General features: G+C 31.2%; 1 protein-coding gene across 6 annotated transcripts in view; it reads left to right on the plus strand.

The window, feature by feature from the left end:
• Positions 1-18,313, plus strand: part of LOC145249025 (uncharacterized) — a 31,717-nt gene extending 13,404 nt beyond the window's left edge. For 2 of the 6 annotated variants that reach the window (XR_013863446.1, XR_013863445.1), the window contains exons 5-15: positions 2,028-2,285; positions 6,093-6,221; positions 7,334-7,381; positions 8,327-8,398; positions 8,649-8,702; positions 8,962-9,012; positions 10,766-10,816; positions 11,805-11,855; positions 14,538-14,588; positions 15,869-15,989; positions 17,055-17,774. Coding sequence is in view for 2 of the 6 variants with exons in the window: in XM_080110884.1 (XP_079967010.1) it covers positions 2,028-2,285; positions 6,093-6,221; positions 7,334-7,381; positions 8,327-8,398; positions 8,649-8,702; positions 8,962-9,012; positions 10,766-10,816; positions 11,805-11,855; positions 14,538-14,588; positions 17,055-17,059 (770 nt within the window). In the remaining 4 variants the exon portion in view is untranslated. Of the gene's footprint in view, positions 1-2,027; positions 2,286-6,092; positions 6,222-7,333; positions 7,382-8,326; positions 8,399-8,648; positions 8,703-8,961; positions 9,013-10,765; positions 10,817-11,804; positions 11,856-14,537; positions 14,589-15,868; positions 15,990-17,054 lie in introns of all 6 variants that reach the window. The other 4 variants (XR_013863444.1, XM_080110884.1, XR_013863447.1 and 1 more) reach the window with 4 other exon arrangements.
• Positions 18,314-18,681: the final 368 nt, after the last annotated feature.

An 18,681-nucleotide genomic window follows, 5' to 3' on the forward strand; every position in this document is an offset into this window, starting at 1 on the left:
TTAACCTATGTAATTCGATTGTAAAGAAGATATGAAATATTAAACAAATCATGTATTTTTTTTAAATATTAATAATTTTATTTTCATTTCCGAATAAAGAAAATGGCAATAAGAATTATTAAGTAAAAAAATTGATTGATTTATAAATACGTAGAATTAAAAAAAAATGATGAAACGTACACATGCAAAAAATTTTTTGGATAGTTTCATATCATTTAAAATTAGATTTGGTCTTTTTATCATATGAAATGCAAGTGACATTTACTAAAGAACTTTTTGTGAGGAAAGACAAAAAGATGAAATCATGTGATCGAGAGGTTGAAGATATGTTATACTTAAGTGTTTCTATGATCCGACATAAGACATGGTAGAAGGCTTCTGTCGCTCTTGCAATTTGTACACAACTGGCCAGCTAGTAGATGATCTACAAAAAACAAAAAAAAAAACAAACAAAAAAAAAAAACGTAGAATTGGGGGAAAAAAATGATAAAACGTAGAAATGTAAAATTTTTTGGAGAGTTTCATATTATTTAAAATTAGATTTGATCTTTTGATCATTTAAACCATTTTGGGGAAAGATTTGTTATGAAATGCAAGATGATCTGCAAAAAAAAAAAAAAGAAAGAGACAACCGGTTTTCATCAAACGGAAATGGAATCATGTCGTCTTTTCTAGGGTGAACATTTTATCGTTCCATATTGTATTAATAATTTTCCTATATTTAAAACGAGAGAAAAAAAAGAAAAAAAAGTCTCCTATGAAATTGAACATTTCCCAAATTATACCTGCATATTATCTGAACTCAAAAACATGCGGCTTTTTTTTTCTCTCTCTAAGGTATGCATTACTTCTAGCTAGTCTAAAGTTAATACGTAACCCTAAAGGTATTACTTCTTAAGCAGTTTTTTTAAACGAGTAAAAATAACCAGACTTTTCAATTTGATAAAAGTTCCATTATAGCATGTTTATTGTGGGGTGGAGCTGGAATGCTTGAACATTTTCGCTCCAGGCAGATAAAGGCAAAAGTATCCATGCATTAACATGGGAGGGGAGACTATCTTCATCTTAACATCTTAAATCAAAACAGAAAATTACCTCCCTTTTGAACTCTCCTTTGTCTTATTATCAAGTTCTATTTTTTATTTTCTTTAAAAATAATTTTCTACCTTATCGACTTTCATAATTTTCAGATATAATCATCTTAAAAATACGAGGAATACGTAGATACCATTGTTTTCATGTGAAATTCAGTTTTACGATTTCCGAAATTTCGTCCCAATAGTGTAGAAGCGCCCAAAGATGTAATTTAAACTTTCATAGTTTACATTTCTATGAATAACTTTTTAAATATATATATTGATATAGAAATAATAAAAAAATAATGTTTTTACAGTTTATAAATATATAAAGTTTTCTTTTTTATTGCTATTTATAGAAATGTAAAAAATAAGTTTATTATTATTTTTTGCATTGTTTTATAATACCAAAAGAAGTGTTAAAAACAAAAATATTTTTTAAAGTAAATTATTTCCATATCGTTTTGTATTTCGTCATGCTTAGTGACTCCCGTTCTGTTCCATATTTTAGCTAAACCGTGTCCACTTCCGGCGTCTTAACTTTGGAAACTAAATTTTCGGATTTAACCCAATTTCCCTCTCTGAATAGAATTTTTCAATAATTTGGATTTTATGTCCGGAATCAGTCGATTTTCCAATGTTTTTCAGTTATTATTAGGGCTATGACAACAGCATATTCTTTTCATTATTTTGACTCTTGAGTGTATATCAGTTAATATCTTATATTTTTAGATAGAGTAATGTGGTTCTCGATTGATCTGCGTCTGATATATACTCGAGAGTAAAAAAAAATGATAAGAATATTCTCTTGTCTTAGTTATTATCGATTAACTATTAGATTTCGTACATTTTGTATTTCATCGTTGGAATATTCTATGTTTGGTCAATTTTATTTTGTGTGTTGTTGCAACCTTTGTTAATGCTTTTTTTCTTTTGAATTTTGATTGACAGAACCACCGCCAGAAAAGCCGGTCATCACCGTCAACAAGTCTGAAATATGTGTTGGCGAACAAATGACAGTTACGTGTGAATGGCGAGGTGGTCGCCCGAGTGCTTCTGTAAATCTAACTTGCCTTTCTGTGACGAAAACAAGCAAAACTTCTGTGACGATCAGCGAAACCGTAACTCTTGAGATGAGCCATCATTGTCAATGCGAAGGGATGCATGTGGCTAAATATGAATTTACCACGTATAACATAAGTATTTTATGTAAGTAAATACTTTTCCCTTTTAAAAGATTCATCTCAGATTTAAAAAAATCAATTTTATTGTTAGATTCGGCCCAAATCTATCTATGTATCGATCTCTGGATCTATCTGTCTATTTATGACAACAGGACCATTGCCAGCACCCTCAAAATGTCTATCCATATATCTATCATATGGTCATTTACAAACATGTGTTTCATCTTTTCATGACACATCAGTATGGCTAGGTGTAATGGGTGCACCAACCTGAAAATTTGAACCACAGACATATCTATCTCTACTTATTAATATATGAGGTGCCTTCAATAAGTTTCCAGACTTTTTTTGTACAAGCATTAAAAATTGTCGTAGACTCTTGAAAATTCAGTATGTTATTGCTATAGATCTTATGAGATGACTGACCAATTTTTATGATTTTAGGTTCAAATGAACAGCTACAGCAGAAATTGAAATACATCCTACTAAAGCCTGATTATCACAGCTGGTGAATTAAAAAAAATGCAATCTGAAGGTGAGAACACTTTAGAAGAACGATAGGCAATAAAATTTTGTTTTAAACTTGGTAAAAATGAAACAGAAACGTACGGAATGCTTCAGACTGCTTTTGGACCATCTTGCATGAATCAAGCATCAGTTTTTTGAGTGGCATAAGAGATTCAAGGAATGTGAGAGACGATGAGAGGCGTGGAGGAGTAAGAAAGGCAGAACACAAGAGTTTATTTGCCAAATAAAGAATTTCATAGACAAGGACCATCGTGTATCTATAGAGACAATAAATGCACAGTTTGATGTCAGTGTGGGAACTGTACACACAATTATTCGCAAGGAACCGAAGATACAGAAGATTTGTGTAAAGTTTATCCCAAGTGTGCTCCATCCTTGTCACAGAGTATTTGACCAGGATGGAAATCAAAGCAATTCCTCATCCTCCCTATCGTCCAGACTTTGCTCCCTGTGACTTTTTGGTTATTCTCTAATTCGAAGGAAAACCTTAGAAGGTGTCGTTATGAGAAAATTGAGGAGATGAAAGAAGCTGTGATGAGGGGCATTGACATGCTCACACAAGAGGACGTCCATGGGGCCTTCCAGAAGTTGTTGGAACGGTACAATAAGTGCATTGCAGCTGGAGGAGATTACTTTGAAGGGGACGATCAATAAAAGTGCTCATTTGAAAAAAGGTCTGGAAACTAATTGAAAGCATCTCATATCCATGTATTGAACATATGAACATCCCAAGACTCATCAGTAGGACTAGACATAGCAGATGCACCAATTTCCAAGATTCGAACCGAGGACTGTACTGGAATTACATGTAGAAAACTCATTACAGCAATGGCATTGCTGAGCAATGCCAACTGACTTCAAAAACAAAGGAACTCTGAAGATATCGTCATTTTAGTATCAACAGGTAAATTTATTTAAGAAGAGAGTAAAAACTGAAAAGGAAGAAGAGAGAGAAAAATAAAAACGATTAGGAAACGCGTGGAAGAAGAAAATAATATCATAATTCCGACGAAGATAAAATGTCAACAAAATTCGAAAATAGGTCCAGATAAATGTTCTTAATACGAAATAGTCCTAAATGTTTCAATATAAGTTTAACGAACCATTTGAGTATCTTGATTCCATGCGGTCACTATAGGGCTACCGTTGCTCGTCCGTGTCCAACAAAAATATTCCCCTTTTATGAGAAAGGATCAAAGGGAGATAAGTTTGCGTGTAAAGGGAGATTACTCTGAGTCGTTTTTCTTTCCTACTAAGCAAGATGTAAGGGGCTTAACTCAGTCAAAATTATCTTTTTATTTTATCTAAACTATTAAATAGGAACAGAACAAGGACATTAATAACAATAACGGCCGGACGCTTTCTTCTTTGTACATCATTTAAAAAACGAATGTTTTACATACATTTGTTTACTCTATATATGACGTTGCTACCATAGAGAATTCGATTCTTTTTAGGAAAGAATCTAGCTTTACACTTAAGGGGGAAAACTATTGCTTAATTGGGACTATACGGCATAATCACGTTGACACACCGGTTTCCCTCAGATGACTGAAGTTAAGCAATGCTGACCCTGGTTATTACTAAAATGGGTGACCAATTTGGGAATTTAAGCGCTGTACGTACGAGGACATCGAAACCTCCCTGCAAGAGTTGCAAAAACCTAATGTCATCATCTTCCCTAAGGTCATTGACACACTCACACAAGAGAACTTCCATGGGGCCTTCCAGAAGTTGTTTGAACGGTACAATAAGTGCATTGCAGCCGGAGGAGATTATGTTAAAGGGGACTAGAGTTTTGTGTGTTTACTATCAATAAAAGTGCTCATTTGAAAAAAGGTCTGGAAACTAATTGAAAGCACCTCATATCTATGTATTGAACATATGAACATCCCAAGACTCATCAGTAGGACTAGACATAGCAGATGCACCAATTTCCAAGATTCGAACCGAGGACTGTACTGGAATTACATGTAGAAAACTCGTGTCTGAAAGTGACACGATGTTCAACGAGCGAGATCGGAGATGTGCCACTGTACAACTCATGCTCTCTACTGATCCAAGTTATGACAACAGGACCATTGCCAGCACCCTCAAAATACAAATCCGAACGGGTAAATGCTTGAGGGCACTGCTCAACAAAGTTTCTGGCCATGATTATGGTTTTTGGTGTGGTTTCGAGTGAGGACTGCATCATGCTACCTCACATCTTTGAAGTCGGTTTGAAAGTCAGCACCAAAGTGTACCTGATATGCTGAAGAGTTGTGGTAATCCCCTGGTGCAATCATATGGCTGCAGGCCTTGATAAGTAGTTTCTCCCTTGTAAAAAAAAAGTGACCAATTTCTCTACATCAATCTCCATCTGTTTTATTCAATGTTTTATTTTCTTTCATAAACATTATAAAATTCAATCTATATATAAAGTAGTAATGTTCGTGTGTGTGTGTGTGTGTGTCTGCATGTACAACGTTCCTACAAGTCATACCACTGGACCAATAATGACTAAACCTGACATGATGATGGTCCCCCACCTAGGGATGGTGCACACTATTTGTCAAGATGATAACTTAAATTAAAATTTAAAATGCAAAAATCAAGTTTTATGGTTCAATTGTGCTTTTAAGAAAAACGTACCATTCGAATGTACCTCTGTTTTATCAAAGAACCTACTGTTGATTTATATGCTGGGACCTTCTGCTTGTGCTTTATAAACCTTCTTGAATGCAATTGTGATGTTAGGCTGTATAAGGTGTAAAAATCAGACTGTTCCGTCTTTACTCAGATTTTTTCAATTATTGATTTTCGATACTTATCAGAGGCATTCCAATACAAAACCTATCTAAGAACACTCTCGGACATATTAAGTACATTTGTGTGAAAATTTAAAAAAAATCGGCCTAACTGTTTCGGAGTCCATAGGGAACACACTCACACACACACACACACACACACACACACACACACACACACACACACACACTCACACGCAAAATGTCTTTTAAGTAGAGGTATTACTGTCATTTGAGATAGGCAACACGTGCAACCTACCTGGCTTTTGACTTATTGCATGGGGTTGCCTCTTATCTAGAGTGGACATTAATTTTGCAACATTTCAAGTGGTTTGATTTCTCAACATCAACCCTCTTTTTAAAGGGTCAATCATTTGCAAGTGGAGGAATCAAATTTTGGCTGGTGAAAACCCGAGCTAAATATCTTTTATTGTCCTCCTGTGTTCAATTGGATAGAGGTGCCACGTCATGTTGCCTTTTGCAAATTCTTAATCTGTGTTTCATTTTTGTTTCAGCTGATGAAAAATGTAAAAAGCGTAGTGAGGATGATGTCGATAAATGGTTAATAGTTGGTCTTACGCTTGCAGCACTTGTTATTGTTATAATTGTTGCAATTCTTTGTTTCAAATACCACAGTAACTCAAGTAAGTACATTTAGTTTCGAATATGCTATAATGACGTACATAATAATAATACAAATTTGTTAAAGCACTCGGCATTTTTTATTTATTTTTATTTTATTAACTTTTATTAATTATTTTTTAATTTTTTATTTATTTTTTATTGTTATTGATTATTTTATTTTATTTAATTTTAATTATTTTTTAATATTTTATCTTATTTTTAATAATTTTTTATTATTATTAATTACTATTTTTATTTTATTTACTTTTATTAATTATTTCTTAATTTTTATTTCTTATTTTTTTATTGTTATCAATTAATGTTTTATTTACTTTTATTAATTATTTTTTTAATTTTTAATTTATTTTTATTGTTATCGATTATTAATTTTATTTCTTATTTCTTATTTTTATTTTATTTACTTTTAATTATTTTTTAAGTTTTTATTTCTGATTTTTATTTATTTTTATTGTTGTTGATTATTAACTCTACCAAACTCCTCCGACAATTTTGTGTATAAACACTTGAAATTTTAGATATAGGTTCCTTGGACATGGATCTAACTTAATAACTTGGTTTGAGCCCAAAGCAATGTTAAGGAGTCATAATAGGGGTCAAAGTTAAAAAAATTGACCGTTTTTTTTTTTTTTTTTTTTTTTTTGCTCAACATACACCTCCAAACACTCGGGCAACGCCGGGCTGAAATGCTAGTATATATATAAAAAAGAAACTCAGCACTATTTAGCTTTATGTGAATAATACCACAATTGCGAGATGGATACAGACAGAACATTATCAAAATGAATAAGAATATTATAATATATATTTTAGTGAGCTTTTGCTTATTTGATGCAGAGCAATTCTCTTCTTTATTAGATCTTTTGTATTTTGCTTATTATAAAAGTTTCTTGCTTTGGAGGAGGGGCTTGATTGGTCGAGTACCCCCCCCCCCCCAGCCTCTCTCAAAAAAGTGTTGTACAATAATATTATGCAGAATTTAATTACAGTGAAGTTTAAAAAAAAAGCTATATGTTCATTCTTTATGATATCCTCCGCCCAGGCATTACCTCCCATTGTTAAATGATGTCATTATGCTATTTCCGAATTTTAATTCATTGCATTTTATTTACAGGAAAGAAAAAAATTATACAAAGCAATTCACCAACTACACCTAAATTGGGTGAGTAAAAACTGATAATTTTTTCCTCTTTTAAAAATGATTTAAAATCTTTGTAATAAATAAAATAATACAACTCTAGTTGTCGTGTGGTGTAGTCACATGCACCCGAGCCGATTTTTTTTATTGCCTCGTGTGCGTGTGCCAAGCTAGAGATGGAGAGGGTTGACAAGAGGGTGGGTGGATGAAACCATGAGCTTATCTAATGTTGCTTTGCCTGCTGGTTGTTTGCTTCCCTTCTCTTTTGCCTTTCCTCTGGGCTATATATGTGACCTGCTCTCTACAGCTGCTCTAACCTCGGCAGTTGTGAGTGTAAAGTACTTTACCTTTCACCACCAGCAACATCAGTTTTGACAGCTTGACTCAAATCGTTTAGTGCGTTTTGGCTATTAGCTGTCATGCGTGCGTGTGTGCACAACAGCTTCATCACGCAGCAGTTGTCACTACCACCACAACCACCACCACTGTCACCACTACCATCATTATCATCATCACCACAACCACCATCATCATCACCACCATCAAGTTTTTTTTTTATAGAAACCCAAATTTATGGGAGTATTAATAAGAATCATTAGAAAATTGACTCTATAATAATATATACAAAATCTACGTGATGTAAAATATCATTATCATATTTAAGCGTACTTTAAGACCGGGCTACGCCTGGCGTCCCTGCTAGCTTAGATGAATACTTTTGCAGTTTTAACAAAAGAGTTACAATATTATCAGAGCGTCTCCATTTACACTGATCATCCACAGAACGCCAACATCAATATATTATATACCAAAGAGTCCGCTGTTGAATTTCTATAGATCCCACTAGTTGAACTAAATATATGCGATTTTGTTATTTTTATTGACGCTTTGACACAATAATAAACGTATATTTTTTTCTATAAAAGTAAGCTTCTTATGAATAATATTAGTTTTCTTCCTTGATTTTAGACGATAAGCCAACGGCGAATACGAAAACTAATTTGCAACTTGATTATGACAATCTTCAGGAGCAACAAGAAGGTAGAAAAAAATTGTTTCTAAAAATAAAATGTTATTTTATAGATAAAATGTTTGTATTAATGAAATGTTTTTTTTAATAAATAAAATGTTTGTATAAATACAATGTTTTTATAAATAAAATGTTTTATGAATAAAATGTTTTTAAAATAATTTTTTTTATAAATAAAGTACTTTTATAAATAAAATGTTTTTTTTTTTCTAAATAAGTCAAGTTCTTATGAATAATGTTAGTTTTCCTTCCTGGTTGCAGATGATAAATCAACAGAGGAACCTGATTATGAAACTATTAAGGAGAAACAGAAAGGTATAAATATAACTTTATTCCTATAAATATAAATATAACTTTGTTTCTATAAATATAACTTTGTTTCTATGAATATAACTTTGTTTCTATAAATATAACTTTGTTCTTTACATGGACAAAATGCGATTTAATCGCTCTCAATTTAGTGTCGTTAAAATATATATGATTTTGTTATTTATTTTTAATGATTTGTTACCGAATAATAAAATATGTTTCATGAATAAATTTCTCATGAATAATATTTTTTTCCTGGTTTTAGGAGATGAACTATCGAAACATGTATATGCAAATCCTATGATGCTGCAAAAAGGTAGAAATGAAACTCCTTTTTTTTTTTACATAAATAGAAAATTTTGTTTCTATGAATAAGCCTTCTATATATATAAAAGGCAAAAATCGGTGTGTATGTATGTATGTATGTATGTTTGTTTGTAACGCTAAAACTTTTGACAGACACAACCAAACTTGACAAATTTGGTATCATATCGAAGCCCCATCACCCGGATGACAAATATCGAAATTTTACGTCAAACGGACCACTAGAAGTTGGTCAACTGATCAGTTATCTTCGAGGGGGGCCCCCAAAAACCTGTCATTATCTATATATATAGAAGACAAATTTTTGTTTGTAACGCTAAAACTTGAGATGAAAGATTCCTCTCCCCTAAGAATAAAACATATGTTCAATATCTGCTTTTGTTTTTTTCATTGTTTATACGGTCCCGAGCAACGCCGGGTAGCCCTGCTAGTCTATATATATAAAAGCCAAACGTCTGTGTGTATGCATGTATGTTTGTTTGTAACGCTAAAACTTTTGAAAGACGGAACCAAACTTGACAAATTTGGTATCATATCGAAGCCCCATCACCCGGATGACAAATATCGAAATTTTACGTCAAACGGACCACTAGAAGTTGGTCAACTGATCAGTTATCTTCGAGGGGGGCCCCAAAAACCTGTCATTATCTATATATATATAAAAGACAAATGTTTGTTTGTAACGCTAAAACTTGAGATGAAAGATTCCTCTCCCCTAAGAATAAAACATATGTTCAATATCTGCTTTTGTTTTTTCATTGTTTATACGGTCCCGAGCAAGTCTTCTATAATATAAAGGGCAAAAATCTGTTTAAATATATGTATGTTTGTATGTATACCTAAAACTTTCGAGAGAGGCGACGGATTTTCACGAAATTAGTATCGTTTTGAAGCTCGACCCTTCAGACGACAAATATCGAAAAATTGGCCAAAAACATTGATTCCTTCACCCTTAACTGGGAACGTTTCTACAGGGAGGGGTAGCAAGAAATCGTTCCTTCATGAGAATTTAGTCATATACGCATGCGCAAAAAAATTCTTTCTTGAATTATTTTTTGTTTGTCTTTTTTTCCATCATGTTTTTTTTTGTTTTTTTATTACTCGATTCATCATCTTTCCAACGAGGCAAATCACATATATAATCGTTGTTTTTTTTCTATGTATTATTATAGAATCAATCCTCTACTGAATACTATATATTACGAGGAATTATTAGCGCGCGTTTCTAATTCATGTGGTTTGCTTCGTTAGAAAGAATTTGAAAGTTAAAAAATTTGCAAATATTAAGAAAGTCAACAAAATGCGCTTTTTTATGTAAATAAACGTAATGTCTATTTAAAACAAATTTTCAGTTTGCATAGAAACCATCTTCAGATAGAAATATATTTAGGTGCTTTTTTTCTTCATCATCATCATCATCATAAATATTTCTAAATATATTTCTAACATAAATATATTTCTAATATTTCTGAATAAGGTTTCTTTGCAAACCGAAAATTTGTATTCAAATAAATATTACGTTTATTTACAAAATAAAACAAAACAAAAATCGCATTTTTTCTGGCTTTCTTAACATTTTTAAAATTTTTAACTTTGAAATGCTTTCCAACGAGGCAAATCACATATACAATCGTTGTTTAATTTTGCTAACTTTCTCAGAAATAATAATGTCTTTTGAGTAATAATAATTTTTTTCATAAATAAATCTCTTACGAATAATATCAATTTTGTTGTCTTGATTTTAGAAGATGAACCAACGGAAAATTTTTACCACACCGTAGAGACGCCACAAAAAGGTAGAAAGAAAACTTTTGTTTTTATAAATGAAAACAAAAACATTTTCTAACGAATATTTTGTTGTTGTTTTTTTTTTTTAGCCGGAATCGAACAGATTAATTTCTAAATGGAGGTGGGAATTAAGTAGGAGTAAATGAGGTGTGGATTGAGTTTGGAAGCTTATAGTGTAATTCCAAAATCAATTTGATTTGGTGCGGTCATGATTAAAAAATAAGAATGGGTTGTGGTGGTCATGTGGAACGGAGCTCAGCCGAGGAAATGTCTCAACAACGTTATAGACCTGTTTATAAGATTTCTTTTTACTTGTTTCTTACGATTTGAAATCTTAAATTACATAGAATGTATGAAATAGCCCTGACTTTTAAATATTTGAATGTATTTAATCTCTTTGTTCTTAACATAAACAAAACACAATCAAAGAAGTTTGCAATTTAAGGTGTTTGAACTTTATATAAATATATAAATTTATATAAATATTTAATTTGATTGACATTTTTATGAATATAATATAATAAAAGGACTGCAGAAAGTCCTCTCTGCACCAAAGTAATACAACAGATGCCACATACAAAATCAATACATCTAGCCTAATAGCTACTATCTTATGTAGCTTTCAAACACCATTTTGATACACATTCAGTCGTGATAATAAAATGCTACATTGCATCCGACGAGCAACACTATCACAATCGCAACATCTTCAGAGGAAAGAGTTTCTATTTTTCTCTCTAAATATTAAGTCCTACTACCGCTACCAGTTGACACCGAGAACAATTCTACATTTTCTACTCTATTGAGATTACACTGATCGTGACTGCCTATTAGATACATAGACATACCATTATCTTACAGTTTTCTGATACATAATTGATAAAGACTTCCTTCACATAGTCCGCCCATTTTTATTTATCTTTTGACGGATAATAAAAATATTTTTATGAATAAATTAATTTTTTCTAAATAATGGCAATTTTTTCTTGGTTTTAGAAGAGGGCCCAGCAAAACGTATATATGTAAATCCTGCAAGGCGCCAAACAGGTAGAAATCAGACTTCATTTTTCTCTATAAATCGAACTTGTTTTGTTTCTATAAATAAAGTATTACTTGTATAAAAACATTTTGTTTCTATAAATAAAACTTTCTTTATTCTACAAATAAAACTTAGTTTTTTTTGCAAATAAAATTTTTGCTACAAATAAAACTTTTTTTTTACAAATAAAATTTACTTTTTTTACAAATAAACCTTGTTTTTACAAATAAACTTTTTCGTCTATAATTAAAAGTAAATTTATTTTTTGTACATATTATTTTTTGTGAAATAAATTACTTTGTTCCACCTTCTATAGTGAAAGCTTTGTTTCAATAAATAAAACTGTTCTATTATTGAAATTATAAAAAAATTAATCAAACATATTCATAAAAATCTTACTGTGCAACAAAAATATAGAAAGAAAACACTCCATATTTCTATAAATAAAATTTGTTTGGCGCTTCTGCACTATTGAGACGAAATTTCGGAAATCGTAAAACTGAATTTCACATGAAAACAATGGTATCTATGTATTCCTCGTATTTTTAAGATGATTATATCCAAAAATTACGAAAATCGATATGGTAGAGAATTATTTATTAAAGAAAACAAAAAATAAAATTTGATGAAAACGATGGTAAGACACAGGAGAGTTCAAAACGGAGGTAATTGCCCGTTTCAATTTAAACAAGATGGTGGCAATTTTTCATCTGCTACTACGATTAAAGTTTTTTGTTTTTTAATCATTCAGTAATATTCAGGTAATTTCGACTGAATAATTTGGAAGCTGGGCAGGAGCTTTTAAAAACAGCCTATCCTGCCTTGACAGAGTACAAAATAGACTAGTGGGAATAGCCCTTTTCTCTTTCCTGCAACCTCTCTCCCACAGAAGGGACGTTGCGAGCCTATCGTTATTTTATCATTATTTCCATGGGAAGTGCTCGTCTTAGCTCTAATCTATGGTCCCCCTCGCCAATCTTTCACAAAAAACACCCATCTAGCTGAAACCACTGTCAGTAATTTCCCCCACTCTTTATCTGTACCTAAATCAAAACGTAGATTCCATGAACAAAGCTTCTTTCTTAGAAGTGCACGCCTGTGGAACTCTCTTCCGTTTGCCTGTTTCCCACCTGACTATAACTTGGATGTCTTCAAGTCCAACATAAACAAATTCTTGATAAACCGCTCCCTTAAGCAAGACACTTTATCAGATCTCCATCACTAACGATTACTATGATATTATCCCATTGATTACTGTATACGCAATAACCCTTATCTCCGAGTTGCTTCCGGGCCTTGATAAGTGGTGACTTCCATGTAAAAAAAGCTACTATTGTAACTTATTAGAATTGGCAAAAAAAATCAGTTTAAACCATTGTTTTTTTTTATCTGAAAACTCCATTAATCGACTACGAAATCTCGTCCCAATAGTGCAGAAGTGCCATTTGTTTCAACAAACAAAATTTTGTTTCTATAAACACAACTTTAATTTTTATAAAAGAAACCGCCCTTTCTATAAATTTAAGATAAAGTTCAGTAATTTATATCATTTTGGTTATTAAAACTATGGCTTTTATATATATACTAGCATTTCAGCCCGGCATTGCCCGGATGTTTGGATGTGCATGTTGAGCAAAAAAAAGAAAACGGTCAATTTTTATAACTTTGACCCCTATTATGACCCCTTAGCATTTATTGTTTGGGGCTTAAATCAAGTTATTAAGTTAAATCAGATTATTAAGTTAAATCAGATTATTAAGTTAAATCAGATTATTAAGTTAAATCAGATTATTAAGTTAGATCCATGTCTAAGGAACCTATATCTACAATTTCAAGTGTTTAGACACAAAATTGTCGGAGGAGTTTGGTAGAGTTCTCAAAGGTAAAATCGTTGAACTTTGACCCCTTAATAGCTAAATTTCTGGCCGAAAACCGATCACATCGATTTTCCCAAATCTCAGTACCCTGTATATCAGTGTATTTCGAGTCTGTAGACTTAAAATTGGCAGAGTTATTGTGTAGGGAAATGTACACAGACACACAGACACGTTCACTTTTATAGATATATAGATATATATAGATTTTGTCTTTTTTTGCTAAGATCAGATCCTACACTTTTATCTCAGTCCAACATCTGAAAAAAAATCTCAACAATATCATGAAACTTTTTATAAGAATTCCGAATCAATGCCAATATTTTCTTGAACCAAGATGAAGCAATCAAGAAAATATATTAATGAAAAGCTTCCATCCATCCACCCAACACGACCGTAGTCGAGATTGAACTCGCTACACGAATTTGTAGTGTAATTCATATCTTGTCGGTAGTTGAATACTTGATGCTTCACCAAGACTATCAAAGGTATTTTTTTTTTATCAAAACACCATCCCTAGACGGAGTGCCCACCACGACTTGAGTCCTACCTACCCTCGAAACCGCACCAGTTTCTCAACCTGGTATTTTTCCTTGAGTAAAAAATGAAAAGCTTGAGATGTAACAAAAAGTAGAAATAAAAACTTTTTTTTCATAAAATAGCCTTTGTTTCTATAAAACTCCTCTTGTTTCTATAAACAAAATACTTTGTTCCTATAACACTGGTGTTCCTATAAACAATGCATAATTTGTTTATATTTTCCCTTATTAGGTTAATATCTTATGAATTATGTCCTTTTTTTCTACTTTATTTTAGAAAAAGAACCGACAAAATATACCCATGAAAATCCTGCACTGCAACAAAAAGGTAGAAATAAAAACTTCCTTTGTTTCTATATATTAAAAAAGTTATTTCTATAAATTAAACTTCGTTTTTATGAATGAACCTCTTTTTATGAATAAAACTTTGTTTCTATAAATAAAACTCTGGCTCTATGAATAATAAAATTAAAGGGTTTGTATTACTATACACATAGATTCGTAAAAGTTGTCAAAAAACAAACACATAACAAATAAATGTTATCAAAGGAAAGATAAGTTACTTTTCTACCTAACTGGATATTTTTTTAGTGATCTTATTTAATGTAACATGTTTATTCGGCTCGAAAAACATACAGTGTTTACCGATGATTTGAAAATTTAAAATGGCGCCCGACTCTCTGTTGAACACGGTAAGTTCGGGAAAATGAGTTAAAATAAAAAAAAAACTATATAAAATACTGTTAGAAACTCGCTCAATATATGTTACCGTGACATAGGCTGACATATATTCGGTGGGTTTCTAACAGTATTTTGTATAAGTTTTAGTTTGGATTCATTTTCCCAAACTTAGCGTGTTTAACAGAGAGTCCGGCGCCATTTTAAATTTTCCAATACATCGGTAAATACTTTATATTTTTCGAGCCGAATAAACATGTTACATTAAATAAAAACACTTAAAAAGTACCCAGTCAGGAGGAAAAGTAACTTATCTTGCCTTTCATAACATCTTTTTGTTATATATTTGTTTTTTGACAACTTTTTCGACTCTGTGCATAGTAATACGAAACAAAATTTTATTATAACTTTTTCATAACATTATAATAAACTTTGTTTTTATAAATTTAATTTTTTTTTTTTTTGTAAATAAAACGTTTTTATAAATAAAACTTTGTTCCCATGAATTAAATTTGTTTCCCGAAATAAAACTTTGTTTCTATAAATGAAACTTTTGTATGAATGAAATTTTGTTTCCGTAAATAAAACTAATTTAATAAAAAGAACTATCTTTCTTTGGGACTATAAATGAAACATTGTTTTTATAAATACTACTTTGCTACTGTAAATGAAACTTTATTTCTATAAATTAAACATTGTTTCTATAAATAAAACTTTACTTGTATAAATAAAATGTTTCTACAAAGAAAATTTTGTTTTTATAAATAATAAAACGTTTTTTTCTATAAATGAAACTTTGTTTTTATAACTAAAACGTCGTTTCCTATAAATGAAACTGTATAATTTTTTAGATAAGGTTTAATAATTAATCTTATTTCGATTATTCGGACTATTATTTTCATCTTGGTTGTTATTTTCACAATGTTTTAGCCGTTCTTCAGGCGCATCTTTGCGAACCCGACTTGGAAATGGGGTATTTTTAGGACTGGTTTTGGTGAGAAAGAAGCCATAACCAGAAAGAGGGGGAAAGACGAGAATATACAACAAAAAGGTAGAAATAAAACTTACTTTGTTTCTATAAAGTAAACTTTGTTTCTATGACTAAAATCTTATTTCTATTATTGAAATCTTTTTTCTATTAATGAAATCTCGTTTCTATTAATGAAATCTCGTTTCTATTAATGAAATCTCGTTTCTATTAATGAAATCTCATTTTTATTAATGAAATCTCGTTTTTATTAATGAAATCTTGTTTCTATTAATGAAATCTCGTTTCTTTTAATGAAATCTCGTTTTTATTAAAGAAATCTCGTTTTTTTTATCAGTTTTTCGTGCTTGTTAAGATATAGTTGACAAATCGATTTTTAAATACATCGTTTTAAGCAAAAACAATATTACGTACCTAATTGTCATGTCGAAAATAGTAATATATCCAAAAATTACGACAATTCATCAATTAAAAAATATTCATAGTTACAAGTAATTTAGTGCTTGTTAAAATAGAGTCTACAGATCGATTCTTTAAAATATGTTGTTTAGAGCCAAATCAATATTAGGTGCGTAATTTCTTAAATATGTTTAATAAAACCATATTATAAATTTTGATATTCCATTTCATCTTGATGCTGATTTTGACACCTTTTAATGTTCTTGCTTACGTCGAGGAACTAGAAAAACGTTATAACATTCACCTTCCTAACACTGATGACGCTCTCCGTTAATCTAGCCCCTCGCCGTAACATATCCAAAAAAAACCCCAAAAAGAACGAAAATTCATCGAGTAAAACAACTGTTCAAGTCTATTGAAAGACAGAGGAGGTTTATTCGATTTGATCTTCGTTCCAAATCACTGAAAGCGGGATGTGTTCACGCATTGTGTGTTCTAACAAACTAACTCTTCTCTCTATATATTTTAAGGATATTTCTGCACTATATTTCAAGGATATGACATCATATCCATTTCTATTAATTCCACAGTCTAGTAATTGGCAAGTTGACCTCAGCTGAACTTTCATTTTCTGTTATGCTCAACTAACCATTTTGTATACCATTTCACAACACTCGTATCTTGAATATTTTCTTTTATAATGAACATGTGTTTTGATTCTCATTCCAGACTGACAGCAAGTTCACCTCGGCTGACCTTTCTACTTCCGTTGTTCTAAACTAACCATTTTATATACCAGTGGGTTTTCTCGCTAAATCTTTGACAGCAATGAAGAATTGATGTCTGCTGACCTTGAATTCGTTGTCAAAAAGAGAACAGAAACCATGGACGCTTTTACTGACTTTTTTTCAAAAATCGTTAAAAATTTCGTATATTTCATCAAACAATCTACAAAATATATAAGCAAAAGTATTTTTAAAAACAAAAAAAAAAAAAAACACAAAGAATTTCATCCTTACCAGATTTAATATTAAACATTTACGTTTCAACATTTAAAATGATATTTTAAAGAAAAACATGTGCATTAGTTCTGGGAATTGTGTGTATAGAAATGCTCCATATTTTGTGACTTCATTATCTGCATCGATTTTTGCAAAATAGAAACTTGTTAAGAATTCCATCTTTTTTTATACAGCTAATCTACAACAAACAAAGAAGCATTTGTTTTTAAGAAACAATTTCATCCTTAAAAAAAATTGTATTAAATAGTTGTAATTCAACATTTAAAAGTTTCTTTTGAAAAAAAAAACAATGTGCATAAGTTTTTCGAATGATACATTCAGGAAAGCATTTTGTGACTTGCAGCTCAACATCATTCACTGTCTACATAAAATATGAATGTGCATTAGTTTTGGGAATGATATATACAAGAATATGATGATTTTGTGACTCCAGGCTTTGTGTAATTCATTATATGCATAAAACATCATAAAAGACGTTAAAATTAATCGGACAAGAATTCCCACCTAAATTTATATGTAAAACTTAATTGTACCTATTTACTATGCCTCCCCACTGGACAGAGTTAGACACCAGGGTCGTTTTTTAACGTGGAGAAAAGGTACAAAAATAAAAATTGTCTCAGTTGTGAAGGATTTCTCCTCCACCGAAAGAGAACAAGAAATAGAAGTGCAGCATCTGAAGAACAGATACTACACTTTGATCTCGTCTCGAAGGCCGAACATTAGACAACAATTGGATGGTGTGACTTATAATGATTAGATTACGTTTTTGTGCTAATTATTCTCACAGTTTTTTTACTTACACACACATATATATATAGTTTTTTTTAATTATGTTTTTTTTTAAGTTTGTTATTTTATTAAAAGTTGAAATGAGATGAGTATGGAAGATCAAAAAGGCAAAACAAATAATTTCCAGTATTTATATAATTTTTTTTCTCTCAATAAATTTCCATTTTATTATGATTTGATGAATTCATGAAATATTTTACTTAAATAGCAAAGAATGCAGGGAGACCTGATTCTGGCATAAAGGATCATCAACAGAAATTTAAATCTAACTTTAGAAGAATTTTTCAGCTCAGTTGTGGTATGTGGTGTGTGGAAGTTTGGATGACAGTTCAGGGAATTTAGGAAAACTCGTCCCGGGAAAACTCGTCTCGGGAAAACTCGTCTCCGGAAAACCCGTCTCCGGAAAACTCGTCTCCGGAAAACTCGTCCCCTTTCGCTAGGTAGGAAAACTGGTCCCTAATTGAATAAATATCGATTGAAAACACATTTTATGATCGTTCTTGAAGGAGATATTGTTTTTTAAAATAGACTATAGCCCCCCA

This window comes from Euprymna scolopes, chromosome 27 (assembly GCF_053919585.1).
Source record: "Euprymna scolopes isolate OS-2025 chromosome 27, ASM5391958v1, whole genome shotgun sequence".
In the NCBI taxonomy this organism is placed as follows: domain Eukaryota; kingdom Metazoa; phylum Mollusca; class Cephalopoda; order Sepiida; family Sepiolidae; genus Euprymna; species Euprymna scolopes.